The sequence below is a fragment of the Trematosphaeria pertusa genome (assembly GCF_010094035.1).
Source record: "Trematosphaeria pertusa strain CBS 122368 unplaced genomic scaffold BU26scaffold_3, whole genome shotgun sequence".
Taxonomy (NCBI): domain Eukaryota; kingdom Fungi; phylum Ascomycota; class Dothideomycetes; order Pleosporales; family Trematosphaeriaceae; genus Trematosphaeria; species Trematosphaeria pertusa.
The window spans coordinates 2864595-2881679 of NW_022987214.1; the positions used below are offsets into that span (position 1 = coordinate 2864595).

At 54.0% G+C, this 17085-nt stretch overlaps 10 protein-coding genes across 10 annotated transcripts; 3 read left to right on the forward strand and 7 right to left on the reverse strand.

The window, feature by feature from the left end:
- Positions 1–214: 214 nt before the first annotated feature.
- BU26DRAFT_402491 (DUF1768-domain-containing protein) lies at positions 215–727 on the reverse strand (the record flags this gene model as incomplete). The annotated part of the gene is made up of 1 exon (XM_033822817.1): positions 215–727. A coding segment is annotated over one exon (513 nt), but the record flags the coding sequence as incomplete, so codon positions are not given.
- Positions 728–893: 166 nt separating this feature from the next.
- On the reverse strand, positions 894–2382 carry BU26DRAFT_230404 (SGNH hydrolase). The gene has a single exon (XM_033820859.1). The coding sequence runs from the start codon at positions 2243–2245 to the stop codon at positions 1061–1063; it is 1185 nt and encodes a 394-aa protein (XP_033688834.1). The 5' UTR covers positions 2246–2382; the 3' UTR covers positions 894–1060.
- A 380-nt stretch (positions 2383–2762) lies between these two features.
- On the forward strand, positions 2763–4032 carry BU26DRAFT_230447 (kinase-like protein). Its single transcript, XM_033820860.1, has 2 exons — positions 2763–2789; positions 2842–4032. Exon 2 carries the CDS (start codon positions 3062–3064, stop codon positions 3869–3871), a length of 810 nt encoding a protein of 269 aa, XP_033688835.1. The 5' UTR covers positions 2763–2789; positions 2842–3061; the 3' UTR covers positions 3872–4032.
- A 1239-nt stretch (positions 4033–5271) lies between these two features.
- Positions 5272–6205, reverse strand: BU26DRAFT_501954 (uncharacterized protein; the record flags this gene model as incomplete). The annotated part of the gene is made up of 2 exons (XM_033826603.1): positions 5272–6026; positions 6073–6205. The coding sequence occupies 2 exons, from the start codon at positions 6203–6205 to the stop codon at positions 5272–5274; spliced, it is 888 nt and encodes a 295-aa protein (XP_033688836.1).
- A 130-nt stretch (positions 6206–6335) lies between these two features.
- Positions 6336–7066, reverse strand: BU26DRAFT_548203 (uncharacterized protein; the record flags this gene model as incomplete). Its single annotated transcript, XM_033831925.1, has 3 exons — positions 6336–6742; positions 6794–6883; positions 6936–7066. The coding sequence occupies 3 exons, from the start codon at positions 7064–7066 to the stop codon at positions 6616–6618; spliced, it is 348 nt and encodes a 115-aa protein (XP_033688837.1). The 3' UTR covers positions 6336–6615.
- A 988-nt stretch (positions 7067–8054) lies between these two features.
- On the reverse strand, positions 8055–9946 carry BU26DRAFT_601877 (uncharacterized protein). The gene is made up of 5 exons (XM_033835299.1): positions 9686–9946; positions 9560–9639; positions 9329–9507; positions 8645–9240; positions 8055–8573 (listed from the first exon to the last, which is right to left on the reverse strand). Exons 1-5 carry the CDS (start codon positions 9824–9826, stop codon positions 8211–8213), a joined length of 1359 nt encoding a protein of 452 aa, XP_033688838.1. The 5' UTR covers positions 9827–9946; the 3' UTR covers positions 8055–8210.
- A 383-nt stretch (positions 9947–10329) lies between these two features.
- Positions 10330–11526, reverse strand: BU26DRAFT_420044 (uncharacterized protein; the record flags this gene model as incomplete). The annotated part of the gene is made up of 4 exons (XM_033823338.1): positions 10330–10951; positions 11005–11169; positions 11226–11424; positions 11469–11526. The coding sequence occupies 4 exons, from the start codon at positions 11524–11526 to the stop codon at positions 10330–10332; spliced, it is 1044 nt and encodes a 347-aa protein (XP_033688839.1).
- A 255-nt stretch (positions 11527–11781) lies between these two features.
- On the forward strand, positions 11782–13261 carry BU26DRAFT_601879 (uncharacterized protein; the record flags this gene model as incomplete). The annotated part of the gene is made up of 6 exons (XM_033835300.1): positions 11782–11986; positions 12062–12143; positions 12197–12276; positions 12331–12395; positions 12447–12649; positions 12709–13261. 6 exons carry the CDS (start codon positions 11782–11784, stop codon positions 13028–13030), a joined length of 957 nt encoding a protein of 318 aa, XP_033688840.1. The 3' UTR covers positions 13031–13261.
- Positions 13231–14288, reverse strand: BU26DRAFT_419465 (Fcf2-domain-containing protein; the record flags this gene model as incomplete). The annotated part of the gene is made up of 3 exons (XM_033823300.1): positions 13231–13501; positions 13557–13672; positions 13986–14288. 3 exons carry the CDS (start codon positions 14286–14288, stop codon positions 13231–13233), a joined length of 690 nt encoding a protein of 229 aa, XP_033688841.1.
- A 1220-nt stretch (positions 14289–15508) lies between these two features.
- BU26DRAFT_588913 (histone-fold-containing protein) lies at positions 15509–17005 on the forward strand (the record flags this gene model as incomplete). The annotated part of the gene is made up of 4 exons (XM_033834722.1): positions 15509–15640; positions 15810–15866; positions 15920–16543; positions 16592–17005. The coding sequence occupies 4 exons, from the start codon at positions 15509–15511 to the stop codon at positions 16718–16720; spliced, it is 942 nt and encodes a 313-aa protein (XP_033688842.1). The 3' UTR covers positions 16721–17005.
- Between the last annotated feature and the right edge of the window lie 80 nt (positions 17006–17085).

The following is a 17085-nucleotide window of genomic DNA, read 5'->3' on the forward strand; positions in this document are numbered from 1 at the left end:
GGTTATTGTCTTGCACCTCCGTCTCGATCATTTGCGTTGCATCCTCCCCATTCTCTTCTTCTTGCTCAGCCCCGTCCCAGTCCCAGTCCACCTCCAACCCTTCAGCCTCCCTCTCCAGCATCGCCCTTAACCTCGCCCTCACACTCATCAACGCCCTACCTAATCGATTCTCACCCCAGGACTCCCGATGTGTTTCAGCCTCCCCCGCATTATATCCAATACCCCACACCCTGTCCCTACTGCTCGCCTCCGCCAGCTCCCGCTCGCCCGTCCCCAGCAACACGTCTTTCATCGCCCGATTCTGCACATACTTGTACCAGTTTCCCACTCTTGCAACTCTACTCTTGACTCTCGTCCACTTGTAATCATTGAAGCCGCTCACGCGCGCCCCTAGCGCCTTTTGCTCCTTCGGGTCGCGTGTGTTGAGGATGCGCGTGCATGATGAGGCGTCGGAGAAGTAGACAGCTTTGCAGAACATGTAGAACTGTTCCGCGCAGGTGAAGGCTATGGATGGTGCGTACGTAGAGAGGATAGTCGACGGCGTCGGCGTGGCAGTGGAAAAGGTGTCCAAGAACTCTAGGGAAGCCGTTGGAATGACGATAGGCGAAGAGTACCATTGACAGAAGATCCCATAAGGTTTTTCGTTGGGCGCATAAAAGAAGACTGTTTCGGACTCAACGACGGGCTTCTTTGCGCGACCCGTGGGGTGTCCTTTGCGTTTCGGCATTCTTGGGATGAAGCGAAAGGAAACCGCAAGCTTGACTATAGAAGAGACAGTGATGCAGATGGAATATATAAGGATGTGTGAAGGTCAAAGACAAGAAAGGGACCGAAAACTACTGACTCACATGAATGGGGTCGCAGAACTGTGGTAGCGAACAGGTGATGCAACTAGTGACCTAGGAAAAGGGCGGAAGAACCTCAAAGGGCGCAATGAACTATGCAACCAAACGAACAAGCAAATGGTCCGCATGTGTCCGGCCTCGATGAAAAGGTTAAGAGAACCTGTGCTGCTTTTTCGGTTGTCGCGGGAAGGTGCAATCGATCCGACGGGCAAAACCTACAGCTCTTCCATCTCAGGCTCCTTTCGTCCCGGACCTCTAGCATCAAGATCCTCAAGCAACAACCGCGCGACAATCTCATGCCCCTCCGGTCGCAAGTGAAAAACTCTCTTCCAAGAATCGGGCAGCATCCAATGGATTGTATCCTCGATCAGTCCCTCCTCTCCCACGCCTGCTCTGCTCTTATTCACAAAGCCTTTGTCGGGATCAAACTGCCAATCCGGATGTTCTTGCAGCGTCTTATTAATGCGTTCTGCGATACCGCCCTCGAATGAGCCCTTGGGCACGTCATCGCCGGTCCGATGTTGTAGCTCGGTGCTATTCTCGCCTGCGTCGACCGTGTTCCATTCGTAAAACGAGAGACCTTGGCGGTTCGGCGAGGGTTCTTGGACGCCGGATTCGCAGTATCGTCCGCGTGCTTTTTCGATGTGGTGGTCGTAGTCAATGAAGCGGACGTTGGGGCCTACGTCTTCGGTGACCTTGCGCAAGATGGCATTTACGGAGCGGACCATCTCATTCAGCGCCTTGCGTAGTTCCAGCTTGAGGTATTGCTTCGTGGATTCGACGCTATTCCACACTGCCCAGGTCACATTGTCGCATACTTCGTCTTCAACACCAAAGAATCCCGCATAGCCTGTGACGTAAACAACTCCGCGATCCGGATTCATCTTAGGCAGAGCGGCGTCGATGAGCTTGCTGATGTTGCTGTACAGCTGCGCCCTGTCAGAGATGCGTTCTCGCGCCTCCTCTATTGACTTTTCGCAGTCGTCCTCCCCAGCCATGTAGAACTGATAGATGCAATTGCTCAGTATAGGCGTGAGCCCGATATCGTTTCCCCCGGCCGAAACAGTCAAGAGGTCGATACCGTGTTGCAGTGCCTGTACCTGTTTCTCGAGGATCTCCGTGCTCGTAGCGCCAGAGCATGCCAGAAATTGATGTTGCCTTTCCTCGTCACGTTCAAGAAGCGTATTCTGGAGGATGTTCGGGTACGATTTTGCGTAGCGGGAGCACGTCCAGTCGAGGCGGTCCCCAGAACCCAGGCCAGCGGAGTAAGAGTCGCCAATGGATGCGAAATTGCGGATCCAGGAATGTTCGACGGCCGGCGCTTTCAAAAGATTCTGCCTTGCTGAGCCGCAAGAAAGGAGGGCGGCCGAAAGAAGTAGCGTCAGACGAAGAGAAGGCATGTTGACATATGGAATCCGAAACTCCAGGCTGCGGGTGGAAAGGTAGAAAGGGTATCAAAACATGGAGGCGATATGGATTCGAGAAGCACGCAGATGGTCAGTAGATGAAGCCGTGAAGCTGTTCTCCGGTTAGTGAAAGTGGAGCGCTGCTTATCTCTGTTGCCTGGGAGTGTGACCCAAGCTTGGCGGGGTAGCGCTGGACACCCGTGTCGCAGTGAAAGGCCCACGAGGGGTCAACGCGACTAGCGAGTGGTTCGTCTTTCAAGCTCCAAGATCACGGCGTCCAGCGAGGCACAGCCTCACTCTGCCTTGTGCAACAGATTGTTTCACCACCCCAATCCAAACGCTGCCAGGACCTCTGCTCACGTGACTCGGCTCGGCCAAGAGTGGCGCGGGGAAAATCTCGGTCCGTGAGGTCGAGTGAGAAGGACGCCAAGCAGCCCAGAACTCCGCGCCAAATTAGCCGGACCAAAACAGGTGCCGACGCCGAGCCCCTTCAACCTTCAACGCAAACCCTCTATCTATCCCACGAGCATATTGCACGATACGTTCTTCTACGACCAGCCTACTACGAGTAGTGTCTAATCCGAAAGCACCTAGCTCGCGCTAGTACACAGGTCCGACATTCCCACGAAACGCGCCCGGAAGACCGCCGTAAACAAACCGCATCGAGTGCATTCCAACCGTATATCAACAGTCTCCTGATTGAAAATCACTATATCTCTCAGAGCAACGCAGCCGCGAAGAGGAGTAGCGCAGACGGGAAGTCGCAGAGAGCGCGCGCAAAGGAAGAACAACGCAGGCACAACCAACACCATGGCAAAGAACGAGGAAGAAGAGTACCTCAAAATCGCTGCAAGACCACTCAAATTGCTTGGCGCAGGAGTTTCTGGGCACGTCTTTGTTGTCGACGACCATACTGTTGTCAAGGTAGCCTTAAAGAGCGGCAATGCATACATGGACAATGAATGGCTTCAAGACCATTTAATTGAGCGGAGGATCTATGAGCGACTTGGAAAGCATGACCGGATATGCGAACTCAAATATACGATTGATCGTGGGCTTGTTCTAGCGAGACTAAAGCAATGCCTAAGGGAGCGGTTGGTGGACTTCCGGAAACGCAATATGCTACCCTCGTATGAAGAGAGATTTAGGTGGTCGATCCAGGCAGCGCAAGGATCTGCTTATATCCACGAGAAAGGCGTTCTTCAAAGCGATATAGGCTGCCAAAATCTTCTCCTTGATGAAAACGATAACATCAAACTCTGCGACTTTGGCGGCTCATCAATTGACGGCTCAAAACCCTTATGCAGTCCCGGTACAGGATTTCAACGCCCTACAGAAGATGAAGATACAATCAACATAAGGGACGAACTATTTGCCCTCGGCAGCACGATCTACGAGATTTGGACAAGTAAGAAGCCTTACCAGGACGATTCTGGGTGCGACGCCGACTACAGGACCGTGCTGGATCACTTCAAAAATCAGCGATTTCCAGATCTAACAGGCATTCTTCCTGCGAGCATTATCATGAAGTGCTGGCTTGGCTATTATGCGTCGGCCGCAGAAGTAGTCATAGACTTTGAAGCACTACGGAAAACACTAACGACAAGGATCAAGCCATAGGACTCGGTAGCGCTTGCATGGACCCACATCACTTATGAGCTTGTCACTCCTCTGGATCCCATGAATATACTTCCTCGGCGGATGACGACTGCTCCATCAATCCCTGCGGTCTTAGATCCTCCTCGTGACAGTCAGTGGCCGCCGCCCAGGTGGCATAGTCCAATCCGGCTCCATTGCCCTCCACCCATGCGTGTCTGCGTCAAGCTGCGCCGCATCGCCCAACCCTACGTGTTGTCCGTAGAGGCATCGATACCGAACACTACGGGACCTTTCAGTATCCACGTCCCCACCGTGCCAATGTCCCTGCAGCACCTCCGCCACTTCAGGACCCTGCTGTCTGGGATCTTCCACTTGTCGCTATCCAGTCGGGATTCGAAGCATTCACAGAGGCATGCTCGCATGAATCACCACGCAAACAGCGACGATCACGGCGGTTTGACAGGACGCTCAACCGCTCAGCCCCGTGATCTCGCGGATGCCTAGCCATTTTCTTCCGGCCGGCTAACTGAAGCCAGCAGCATGCCTTGGTCAGCGTAACCCCCAGATAATGGAATAGTATGCGTGCACCCCATCCTTCGTCAGAGACTGCAGCTTTACCATCAGTCCCTGGACCTTCCTGAGACCCCTCCGTCCAATCAGCGATAATGCCCTCTTCTGCAAGTGCTGGCATGAAGCTGAGACGCCTTCCAGAGGCCCCGTACAATCAATGCTGACAAGGACCTGGTTCGCATGATGGCGTGCCCCGAAGCCCTTAAGGCTATGCTCGTATGACTCTTGTGTAGCTAGTCCGCAGCGGATCCAGTTTCCTCTTGAAATCCTTTCCTCATTAAATGTGAGGATAAGACCATCATGATCCAATTAAAGTGGGTTTGTAAGCCGTCCTGGAGCAGCTGTTCATCCCTTCTCTTTGCGTAGTCAGGGAGACATAGCTTCGATCAAACTAGTATGTGATTAGTGTCCGTTAAGGCAGCGCTTCCTTGCTCTTTAATCACAGCTGTGAATGGCCCTTCACCGGCGTATTAAGGCTAAGGGCGGTGGGCCGGTTTCTGAGAACTTTTCATGGTGTGTGGTTAGTGTGGGGCAGTACGCTTGGCTGAAGTGAGTTGGGCAAGAATACTCAGGCCCGCGCTCAGGCTGCTCAGCCTCAACTCAGGATCCGCTCACCCTAACACAGCCACGGCTCGGGGTGGAGCAGGAGCAGCTCAGTTCCCTGAACGGGAAGGGAAAGTGTTTGTGTGCGGATTGGGACGTAATACCTGCTGTTTCACGATCACCGTTGCAGTCGTCGGGATGTAAATGAAAAGTGCAGCATTGTGCCTAGGATTCGGCAAACATTAGTATGCGTTAGGACGATTGAAGCACTTGCCTGCACTCGCGGCTGTCATTTCGCCTAGCAGAGGTCATGAATTGAAGATGCGACTGTAGAGCTTCTCGTGCCGTCCAACCCAGAGATCCATGACCGGTACGCTTTGTCCTGCATCCTCCACCGTCCTATCCCACCCTTCCTCGACCAGCCCTCTTATCCTGTCCTGAAGCTCGGTACTTGCCAGCACCGCTTGAGCCTGATACGGTCCCATCACACTTGCGCGCACCGCGGCACTGATCACAGTACGCGCGTGCGAGAAGAGGAAGAGATACGCTGAGTCGTGCAGCGGTACAGCGAGGACGCGGGTAATCAATCCCCAGAGCGGGGCGAGGTGCGCGTTGATATTGTCCGACGTGCGAACCGCTTTCGAGAATGATGCCAGAGAGTCCATCACAGCCTTGTTGACGGCGTTCCCTTCTCCATCGTGGCCACTAGGGGCTTCCGTGGTGGTACTGTTATGCGCCTTGAAGCTGCGGTCCCACACGGTGAGCAGCGCGCGCCCTTGAGCTATACTTGCCCGTCGCGCGACAGTACACGGCGTGCTCGCATCAAAGTCATTGTCCAGTGTCTCCACATCTTCGGGATGACGATACCCAGCGAGTACGTATGGCAGCGCGGTGCTGGCGAGGGTAGACAGAGATAGGCGGAGGAACGTGTGGAACGAGGGCAGCTGTGAGGCCGACGGCGGCGAGGGCTTGTGGTGCGCTAGGTAAGACTCTAGCCCGCTGCTGAATGCGAATGAGCCTAGAGGGAGCGCGGAGTCCGCCAGGAGAAGTAGAGCGTGGAGAGCTGCAATGGCGTTAAAAGTGCGGATTCGGGTAGGATTGATACGGACCTGCATCATTCGCGGGCGTAGGATTCGTCGAAATGACAGTGCTGGGGCTCAATCGGGATTTGGCATCTTCCAGACGCCTCTCTAGGTCGGCTATCTCATCTCTCAGAGATTGCTGGTCAGCGGACATAGTCATGGAGAAGTGTGGAGGAAGAAACGCAATCGCGAGCTGATATCCGCGGGCTTGGCGGAGAAAAGGCTCCGAAAGAAGAAACTCAGCTCATGCTCACAACCGCATTGCTTTGGTAGACGACACGAGGGAAGTTCTCGGTATTCCTCGTTCGAATGCTTTTAATTGGCTATTCTTACAGCTACAATGTCGTTATTGTCATCGTCCAAAACCCAGAACTCCGGTAGAATTACATCCAACAATACCCATCCAAAGCAGACTATCGTAGCCCGCAAATTCCCATGAGCCTAACCAATATGAAAGGTAGCCCAATAGCTTCATAAGCGGGTATTGTTGAAGAAGAAGGAAAGCATGCCATGGTCGCCGTCTACCGCCGCTAAGATGCTGGAACCAGGTTATCGATCGCGATCCCCGCGTCAAGTCTGCTCGGCCTTGTTCTCGTCCTTCGGATTGTCCTTGGGGATATCCGCGAACATAGCTGCGCCCTTCGCGGCCTCAAAGTTCTTGGAGCTGGTGCTCTTGAAGAGCGTCTGAGGCCTGGACCTGTTCCTGAATTAGCCCTCTGCTCCACTTCCCATAAGAGCGTTTTCTTACTTCTTCGCGACGTGCTTGTGGCGGAAAGCATTGAGCTTCTGCGTCGCCGGGGACATGATCTCGTCGGAAGGGGAGACGTATTGCTGCGTCCTGTTCTCATATTAGCTCTGATTCCGCATCTGAAACAGCTCTCCAAACTTACTGCTCGCCCTTCAGCCGCGACTGCAACATCTGGCGGTGGTACTCAAGGCTCTTGGGGTCATTCTTCTCTGGCGATGGCATCGGCTTGAGCTGCGCATTGGTGTCGCGGTTGCTGAGGATTTTGGAAGACATTGTTTCCGCGGGAAATTGTGTGGGTAGTAAAATTGCAGATAGCGACTTTGATTGAGTAGAGGCTGGGATTATGAGCTGGAAATCGGATCTGAATGCGTGCGTAGTCGTGGTGATGGGCGTGCAAAAATGGAGTTTGCTGGATTGTTTATGAGGGCCGTTGCGTGGGGCAACGGCGCACCAAAGGACGTGCAGCGACGTCATGGCCCAACACCACTTCCCTGCACCCTTTCCTGTGCGCGTCGCCAGTGGAGGTTTTCCCGCAGTCTACCTGATTCACCTAGGCACCGCTTGCTGAAGGTCTTCAGGCCGGGGTTTTCAAACTGTGCTCGGAGGCAAACTTTCAGGATCGCTACCGTCTAGGAGACTATACGCACTCCAACATGCACGATGCATTACTACGAGGGCGAGCAACCCGAACTAATATCCTCGCGAGGCTAACATTTGACTAGTCACTCAACCCTTTCAGGATAAGCTATACTCATTCGCCTTACAGATATCATCTCGAAAAGTTGAACTCTTATCGCGGATTTCGACGTATAAGATTAGCCTAAGCACATCAAGGGTACCTTTCTCTTTTTCACTACGGGTGGTTTCTAGCTTTAATTCTTGAACATTGGGGGTTTAAAGCACCAATCCCAAGGTAGCCTTCCATTGGGTTGCTAGTCTTCTGTTCTCTCTTCAGTCCTCATGAGAAGTCGGAAAAGATTAGAAGTCGATTCATTACATTTCGATAATGTGATGTTCAAGACACTGGCGCCTGTTGACACGAGGAAGATATGTATAGGGTGAAGGCGCTGCTGGGATTCTTGCTGGTGCTGTGAGTGCTGTGGGTGCTGATGGATATTGTTTGGTTGTTTGTGGTGGATGTTTTGCAGGTTGTGCGGGCGGTAGACATCCGGAGCCTTGAAAACAGAGGGAGGGTTATGCGGGGTTTTAGTGGCAAGATCCGTTGAGCGATTCGTTGATTGTTATATAGGGGGTTAATGGGGATATTTTGGTATTGCTGCACCTGGTGTCGTGAATGTAGATGCGTGATACTATGAAATACTTCAGGCTGGACCAAGTGATCCCCACGTTGAAGATCCGAGCCGAGCGTACCACCTCGACGTCCCCTTCCATCACCCCTCAGAAACGAGATTCAAATTCACGTAACCTTGCCTCTCTCTTCATCCACCACCGTACTCGCACCGGAACCACGACCAGCCATCATCTTCGCCCTCGCCCTCCTCGTACTCATCCAAACGTACAAGAACCAAGCCCCAAACACTGCGGCCGTAAGCGCAACAGCCGCCCCAACGTATACTCGCCAGCTCATCTGTGGCTCCAGCGTAAAAATGCCTGAATCCCACAGACTGGCCAGCATCGTAGACGGTAGAAAGACGAGGGTGAGAACGGTGATGGTTTTCATTGTCCGAGAATCCTGAGCGGTAAGTCTGGCAATGAACTGAGAGCCTTCGGCCATAGTTATGTTCTGTTCGCTATCGTGCTGTGCTATGAGGGAGTATGTCTACTACGCGTCAGCGCGCCGATATCGTAGGGGCGCGCCTACCTAGGTAGGTGTCTAGCACAAGTACGTACCACGCTGATCTGCGACTGCAGCCTCTTCTGTAATTCTGCCATTTTATCCACGATAGACCGTACCGTCATTGCATTGTACCGAATCTGGTCGGTCAGTCGTGCTCGGTCACCACGTTTCGTATTTCCTGATCCACATTCCGCGCAAAGATTCTCGAAAATCTCTATAAGGTCGGTGACTTGAGAGAGCAGCGTGCTCGCGAACCTGATATGCGTCTCCGCAATGGAGAATCTCACACCCTGCGCCTGCAACTTATGCAAAAGCATCGGGAACCAATTCCTGCCTCCCACTGTGACCTGTTCTTCTTTGACGTAAGGCCAAGGCACCATTCCCGTTCCCCTTTCAAACCCTTGAACCGCGATGTTGCACCGCCGCAAAATCCTGTAGTACTCCCGAATCAGTTCCTCCACAACAAAGCTGAGCAGATGGAAGGGATGCGTTTGCACTAGTGAGGACTGTCTGGTCGTTCGAGATTCTATTGAAGATAAGGTGGTTCTGCGTGTGCAGAAGAGGAAGGCTATACAGGCGCGATTGTGGAGACCGATGCGGAAGGTCAGGGTGAATGAGTCTCCGCCGATGGGGGCAAAAAGGACTATGTCTGTGGAAGGTTAAAGCCTTCCCACCTAGATTTCGGAGAAGAATGCTGTAGAGCACGCAACGAATTGACAAGGGATGACTGTACATACACATGGCTATAGGCGTGGTGTCGTCCATTGAGTATTGTATGTGGTATGAAAAATGCGGCAGCCCGTCGCGCGCGTAGAATGCATAGGCCGGAATTGCACCGATAGAAAGCAAAGAGCGCAGCAAGTCTTTCGAAAGACTGAGGGGTCTCCCTTGCTCGTCTTCCTGCCCGGCCGAAGTTCTTTGTGCTCTCGTTACTGTGGCTTCAGTGATAGTAGGTTTTCGTTACTTACATGAAAAGAAAAGGTGCATCACTGCCCGGTGGCGGGCTGCCTTGCGCCGGGTTGAGCATTACTCCGTCAATCAGATCCTTCTTTGGTTCTATTAGACTCTGTCCTTCTTGACTGACAGCAACCTACAATGGCGGATAGCCTTCGTCGAAACTCTATCTCACCCAGGATCACATCGCTCGTTTCTCCGCTTCGACTGTCGAAATATCGCACGTTCGTCTCCGTACAATTCATCTCTTGAATTACCGCTTCTAACTCCTCAGGATCCATGATTCTGCTCGTTGTCCGAATGAACGTCGAGGGTGCCCAGCTGAAGGTTTGGAAGAGCCCTCTCGATGTAGAAAACAAATTGCAATGCAAGGCTAATGGGGCGATAATAAAAGCCAAAAGATTGAGGCAGCTCGATGACAGGGCTGAGAGACGATTTAAGTGGATCTAGAGAAGCTAACTGCTTTTGCTCAGCCGCATCTCGATCACGCCATTAGCCTGACACCGGATGGCTGGGCGTTGTCTTGTCCAGAGCCTTTGATAATAGGAAAGCTTGCAAAAGGATGCAAGTGTCGCAACTTGTTGGTCCTTTCCAGACTCGCAACGGGAATTGCGTTGGATCAAGGCGTATCTGCCATAGCTGCTAGGTCTGCACCGTTCTTTCAGCTTTGTACAAGAGCGATGGACATGTATAAGTCTTATACAGCTCGGAAGGGGACAAACCACGTAGGCGCGTCTACGCAGTTTCTCTTCAGTCTTCAGTACATATCTTACAGATTTCACTCTTACGGTCTCAATTCAGCCGGACTCTTATAGCCCTTCATCGCCTCCTTATACCCCTTAGCCTTCAATATCTCGTTGACTTTCTCCAACATCGGGCCTTCTCTCCTCCGCTTGTAATCTCCCTCTTTGATCTCATACCCAGCCCGCGTCGCACTCTCCAAACTCTCATACTCCCAAATATTCGCCTTCATGCCCACGCCATGATATTGGTGTTTCTGCAAGAACGCCAACCACGCCTTCACCGTGTCCGGATGCCCATCCTGTATCTGAATCAACCGCCGCATCGTAATCCTCTCGAAGTTCTCCTGCGACTTTTTGAAAATGAAGTTTGAGCGCGGGACTGTCCAGCGCTCGACGATTCGGGGAAGCGGGACGGGACCTCGTGCGGGAAGACCCATGTAGTATGCGGCGCGCACGGCGAAGTCGGCGAAGAGGAGGAGATTGCGGATCGAGTAGGTGCGCAGTTGGAGATCGCAGACGGGGACGCCGTATTCGGCGGTGCGGCGGAGGGGGCGGAGGTGGACGGCTTGGACGTTGATAGGGGTGCGGAGGGCGTCAAGGGCTTGCTGGGTTTTGGGATCGAGGGGTGCCTTTTCGCCACCGGGGAGCTGGATGTTTCGTTCCCTGGTGTAGTGTGAGCATGGATCGAGGGCGTTAATTGGGAGATGTAGACGTACTTCGCCAACTTTATCGGCTCCACGCCCGCCCTTTTGTACATGTGTAGTAGCGTCAGATGATCCGGCGAATTCTGCAGCTCTTTCCATTTCTTCTCTGCTTCCGCGCGGTCTTTCGGCTCCCATGCTGCGAATCGCTTTTCCGCTTCTTTTTGGCTCTTTGACAACCTGTAACGCGCATCAGCAATCGCCCGTTTCCCAGCAGAACTCAAGGATATCCGTACCGCTTGTACTCCACAGGATCTAGCCCCATATCCTCTAGCCGTTCCTCCAGCGACATGCTCCCACTCTCAATCTCCGCATGCACATCTCCAACATTCCTCGTGTCAGTGGGAGAAAGGTCGCGCTCGTCGTCCTCGTTGGCCTTCGAGCTCTTTGATCGCGAAAATGTTTGGGAGCATGGTCTAGCGTTTATTATCTGGCCTCACATTAGCATTCCTGCGTCGGAAGATCCAATTGAGCAACACGCGCCTTCACCCTCCTCGCTGGGCCAAAGAAAGGCCGTATACACCGTGGCGCCGCCATTGCTGGATGGAGATGCTCCCGCGACGTGCAATGAGGCTTGGATGCAAAACATCTGCGCTAGAGCAGATTCGTTCACCGCCCGGCAGAACATCTTCGCGTCGGACCACCGTGCCAAGAGCGAGGCTTCTGACCTTCCCTCTCCACCTAGGTTGCGGATCTATTATTTGAAATCTTTCCGGCGTCACATATAAACCCTTCCAAGCTCTCTCGATGCTGACGTTCCATTCTGAAATTTCAAATCTGGATACAGAGACCATGGACACTCTGGCACATCCCAACGCCTACGCTCGTGCATCCGAAACTGCACAGCACGTGCTATCAAAACTCCCTGACACCCTGCAGAAGCCGAAAGTAGCAATCGTCTGCGGATCTGGTCTCGGAGGGCTAGCAGATACGATAGAGGCGGGGCCTAAGGTCGAATTGCCGTACGAGACCATCCCCAACTTTCCTCAGAGCACCGGTAAGTAAGCTGCCTAGAGGTTACTGACAAGACAAAGATCGAAGGGAAGTGGTTGGTACTAATGTCTGAATGCAGTTCAAGGTCATGCAGGAAAGTTCATCTTCGGTGTCATCGGCGAGCAGAAGATGCCAGTGGCGCTTCTTGTAGGACGAGCACAGTCAGTTTCTAAGCAGTCCATGTGAGATTGATCCCACGTATTAACATCTACAGCTTCTACGAGGGCCATACAATGGACCTTGTCACTTTCGCGACACGTGTCTGCAAAGTGCTTGGAGTGGAGACTATCATCGGTGCGTTCAGGAATTCACGGGACTGTCAGACAGGAACTCTGACGATGTATATAGTCACCAATGCTGCCGGTGGTTTGAACGAGAATTACAGAGTTGGAGATATCGTCTGCTTGAACGATGTATATCGCCTAACCCCTCCGCTACCTGAGCTCCTTGCTGATGTGATGTAGCATCTGAACTTGGCCGGCTTTGTTGGTATCCACCCACTGCGCGGCCCCAACATTGAGGAGTTTGGCGTCCGCTTCCCGCCCATGTCGGATGCGTACGATCTCGATCTAAGGAGGCGAGTCCACAAAGCATGGGTGAAGCTGGGACTGGACCAGCAGAAGCGACGGATACACGAAGGCGTGTACGCATTTCTCGCAGGGCCAAGGTATGTGAGCGGCGAGGTTGAAAGTGTTGCAAACTACTTCATTTGCTAACCATCAATAGCTATGAAACTAGAGCTGAATGCAGAATGCTTCGTATGCTGGGGGCGGACGTGGTTGGCATGTCCACCGTTCCGGAGATAGTCGTCGCCCGCCACGCCGGGATCCGGGTGCTGGCCTTTAGCTTGGTGACGAATATGGCCGTCCTCGAACCGGGGGCTCGTGGTAATGATTCGATCATACAAGCGATGAACAAGTCGGAGCTCGACCAGTACCTGGGGAAGGGTAAAGCCAACCACGAAGAGGTGCTGGAGGCGGGCAGGGAGGCCGCGAAGGACATGCAGGCCTTGGTAAAGCAGATACTCTCTGACTTGCATGAGGACTAGTGGGCCTAGACGGCTTCGCAGAGGACGAGGTTACACCGGGAGCCCCATCCTGGAAGCGCTATTCGTACCCGGGGCTCGAAAAGTCGGTCGATGACAGCCAGTAATTCCGCTATTCCCTTCTTAGGGTATGTAGATTTAGCATCCGGATAATAGACGCATCAAGCCTTGGATAGTAGTGCTGTGTCCGCGAACCTCCAGCATCATGGGTTGACGGCCTTGCCTTTTCGGCGCTTGGCTTTTAGCGCTTTGTAGTGCGCCTTCCTGCCACTAGTCTTCGATTTGAGGATCTCGTCGTATTTTCTCTTGAACTTGCCCGACTCTTCTTCTTGCGCAAGGACTTCCTCTACGAAGGTCTGCTTCCTGTCCTTCTTGTTGATGCGGCTACTGTAATACTCCGTAGGTCCCTCGATGATCGTTCCAACTTGCCCGTAGACCGGGACGGCGGATTTGGAATCTGATTTCTTGTAATGCCTGAGGTCTGATCAGTCCTGGATAGAGCTTTGGTAGAGTCAAGTTGCAATCTTACCGCTTCGGGTCGAGCACATTTCGCATTTGAAGAAGCTGAAGGTCCTGACGCAGCTGCGGCGTGACGTCTAGCTTAGGGAGGTCGAACCACGATGATCCAGCGGTGGCCTTCTTCTCCTGAAAGCTCGTTAGCTAATGCTTCAAGGCGAGCCGCGCTTATGACAAAGTGGAATAAAAGTAAATGCCGTCCGAGTAACTATGATAGATAGCCCTCATTGATTGCAGGAGGCTCCAAAACGGGGCCCGGATCTGCTTCAGGGAAAGATTGGGAATATTTTCTTCATCGGCAGGGTGTTGATAGGCATATTGAACAATCCTCTTTCAAGACCAAGGAAATATGGCCAAGAGACCCGATGAGCCCTTTGTCTTTACTCAAGAAGTTGACAAGTGCCTCCATAATGCTCATGGAAAGAAGGATGTGAGTTCTTACCTCTTTCCTCTGTCTCTTGGCAACAACGGGATCCTCAATCTTCTTCACTCCATTTGCAAGAGCGCGGTCCTTCTCAGGGACAAGCTTGGACTGGTCAAGTCGAGTAATGGAGCCCTTCGTCGTCAGGTACGTATCAGGCAGCTGGGTCGGCTTCAGCTTAGGAAGCGTGAACGGTTTTTCGGCGGTGGGGTGCGAGCTCGCCTTTTCGCGCAGCCTCTTTTCGGCCTCGTTGAGGAGCTGCCTGACCTGCTCATCGGTGAGCTCCTCATCGCTATCCTCGGCGTGATGTGCTGGCTGGGCCATGTTGTCGTGGACAGGGCGAGATTGCAGAGGCTCAAAAATTTTGGAGCTTGAAGGGAAGGTGCTGCACGGACCTCCTCGGCAGAAAGCTCCGCGCTCCGGTGGCTGCTTGAGTCACGCAGCAACGTCAACTCCCAACCATGCGTCCGTACAGCGAAGCCATCGTGAGATTGTCAGCTTCACTTTTGTTCAGACCCCTAGAACGGTGATGACAGCATGCATGCTGGCGTGGTCGAAGGTTTTCCGCATGACAACTCATCGCTGCCATGGCTGAATTTTCGTCTGGCCAATGAGAACACCGCTCCTCCTCTGCGTGTCCAATCACCGGCCCATATCGCTGCTCTCTCTAGCCTGCGCGGGATGCATGTTGCGGTGCTTGTTGTCTGTCTGTCTAGCGCTGTTCCCTCGATGTGAATGTGCTGCCCCGAGGGCGCAGCCGTAACCGCTCTATCCAGATGGGATCACGATGAGATCGAGTCTGCGGCGCGGGTGAAGGCCGAATGTGACGAAGGCGGCATAGCTGCGCTGCTGTCACCTCCTCATGTCGAGCCTTGACGGGCCGTCCCTACGCATGTGCGACATGCAGTTGAGATACATATAAACACGGCCTTGAGCGATGGGCGCGGGCGACGTTGACGGATCCGCCCCCAGCCCCGTCTCTTAACCATCCATCACTTCCCCCACAAGACGTGCCTCGCACTGGCCTCACCTGCGGGCACCAGCTCTCGTCTCCAGAAGATCCTGCGCATAGCGTTGGCCTTGTCCCTGTCTAGGACGCGGGTTCCGGCGTGTGGTTCGTCCGCCCTGCCTGCCCTTCGCGCGGCCATCCTTCCATCCGATTGGCAAACTCCACCATAGCAGCTGGCACCACCGAGTCCTGTGTGTCGCGTCCCTGTCATCAGGTAAACAACCGTCCCCCGAGCAAGATGATCCTGTCGCATAGTCGCATACTGATCGCCGCGCGCAGCAGCCGGTGCGCTTGTCTCACGCGGCCGTGCCCGCTTATCGATTTTGCGACCGCCTCGTCCACTCAGACCGACTCTTGACGCAACCACAGCATCCAAGCTACACCTCACAAACACCCACCCCGTCACCTTCACCCGCAGCCATTGGGCCCTGTGCACCGACTCCTGCACCGAGCCGCTGACAACGAGCCGTCCGGGAGTGCGCGACCGACCGAATCCCTGCGCAACGCGTAACCAGTGCTGCGCAACGGGCCTGCCATGGACCCGACAAACCTCCAAGCCCACGGCCAGCAGAAGATGCGCCAGGCACCCGCCGCGCCCCGTCGCTACGACGGCCAGAACGGCAATCCGCTCTACGACCCCTCCAACGGCGGCCACTATGGTACGTGTGTCCTCTCGCGCGTCCCCCAATGGCGCGACGACGTCCGTTCTGTCGCGCGTGGAACTGTATGAGACCCTCGAGCTAACAAACTTTGCGCAGGTGCCTCTGCAGCCGTACGTCTCCCAACGAGCGCCCGCTCGCACCTCACCCTCCCTCCGGTCGCTGATTTTGGACTAGATTGCCGCCCAGGGACATGCGCCCGACCCGCAGCTGTTTACAGGCGCGTGGCAGAATGTAGGGCATCGCTTCCTATTCATGTTCAGAGCGATGGAAGCTAATCGCTTTAGGTCAACCAGGGCCTGACCGGACAGTACCGCGATATACTTAATACGTATTGGCAGCAGCAGGTTACGAAGCTGGAGACGGACGAACATGACTACAAGTTGCATCAACTCCCGTTGGCGCGCATCAAGAAGGTCATGAAGGCCGACCCAGAGGTGAAGATGATATCTGCCGAAGCTCCTATTCTTTTCGCCAAGGGCTGCGACATATTCATAACCGAACTCACAATGCGCGCGTGGATACACGCTGAGGAGAACAAGCGACGCACGCTCCAGCGTTCTGACATTGCCTCGGCGCTCTCCAAGTCGGACATGTTTGACTTTTTAATTGATATTGTTCCTCGCGAAGAGGCCCATCCTCACAAGAGGAGTGGCGGGCAGAGCAGTGCTGCTGTTCAGTCCTCGGCGTCTACTGTTCCACCCGGCGCCCTCCCTCAGCAGGGCGTGCATCCGCAGCATCAGATGGCCCCCCCAGACTACGGGATGGGGCAGCACATACCCCAGCAAGAGGATTTCCGCCAGCCCGGCATGTATCCGGGCGCTGTTCAGGGCGACCCTAACGCATACGGGCAACAGCAGATGTTTGACCCTGGGGTATATGGAACGTACAATCCAATGGCACAGCAGCCGGTGAGTTTGTCGGCCACATAGTTCCAGACCGGACGCTGACTCCAACAGCAAATGTACCCAGTCGGCCAGCGAGGACCCGATCCGACTGGAGCTGGAGATCCGAGTCAGGGCTACCGCCCTCACGACGCCGAAGGTGATGCTGATGCCGAAGGCGAGAGGGAGGATTTTGGGCCATGATCCATAGGAGCAAATCTCCTATGCGGGCAGGTTGCTGAACTCTCGCTCTAAGGCGACGGGTTCGACCATACGATCTTTGAAATTGGACAGAAGGAATTTGGATCGATATCGCCATCGGACACACTTGGCGTTTCCCTCGGGCGTCTTGAGGAAGGTTCGGTTGGAGACATGGTGTTTGGGTACCGGCTCGAGGATACGGTTCGGCCGCGGAATGGTCTACGGTTGGGTGCGGCGTATGTACAAGCAAGCAATAGAGTCACTTTCTTTCTACCCCAATGCGGGATATGCATGCTTCTGAGTGTGGAGTGTTCCTGCAGCACATATAAGCAGCCCGATCCCTCCCGACTCCCGAGAATGCGGGCTGG

Coding starts and splice junctions, on each gene's coding strand:
- BU26DRAFT_230447 (XM_033820860.1), top strand. CDS start 3,062: ATGGCAAAGAACGAGGAAGAAGAGTACCTCAAAATCGCTGCAAGACCA.
- BU26DRAFT_601877 (XM_033835299.1), bottom strand. CDS start 9,826: ATGGATCCTGAGGAGTTAGAAGCGGTAATTCAAGAGATGAATTGTACG. Junction 9,508..9,559: donor GATGCACCTTTTCTTTTCAT/GTAAGTAACGAA, acceptor GAGAGCACAAAG/AACTTCGGCCGGGCAGGAAG. Junction 9,241..9,328: donor CACCACGCCTATAGCCATGT/GTATGTACAGTC, acceptor AACCTTCCACAG/ACATAGTCCTTTTTGCCCCC.
- BU26DRAFT_230404 (XM_033820859.1), bottom strand. CDS start 2,245: ATGCCTTCTCTTCGTCTGACGCTACTTCTTTCGGCCGCCCTCCTTTCT.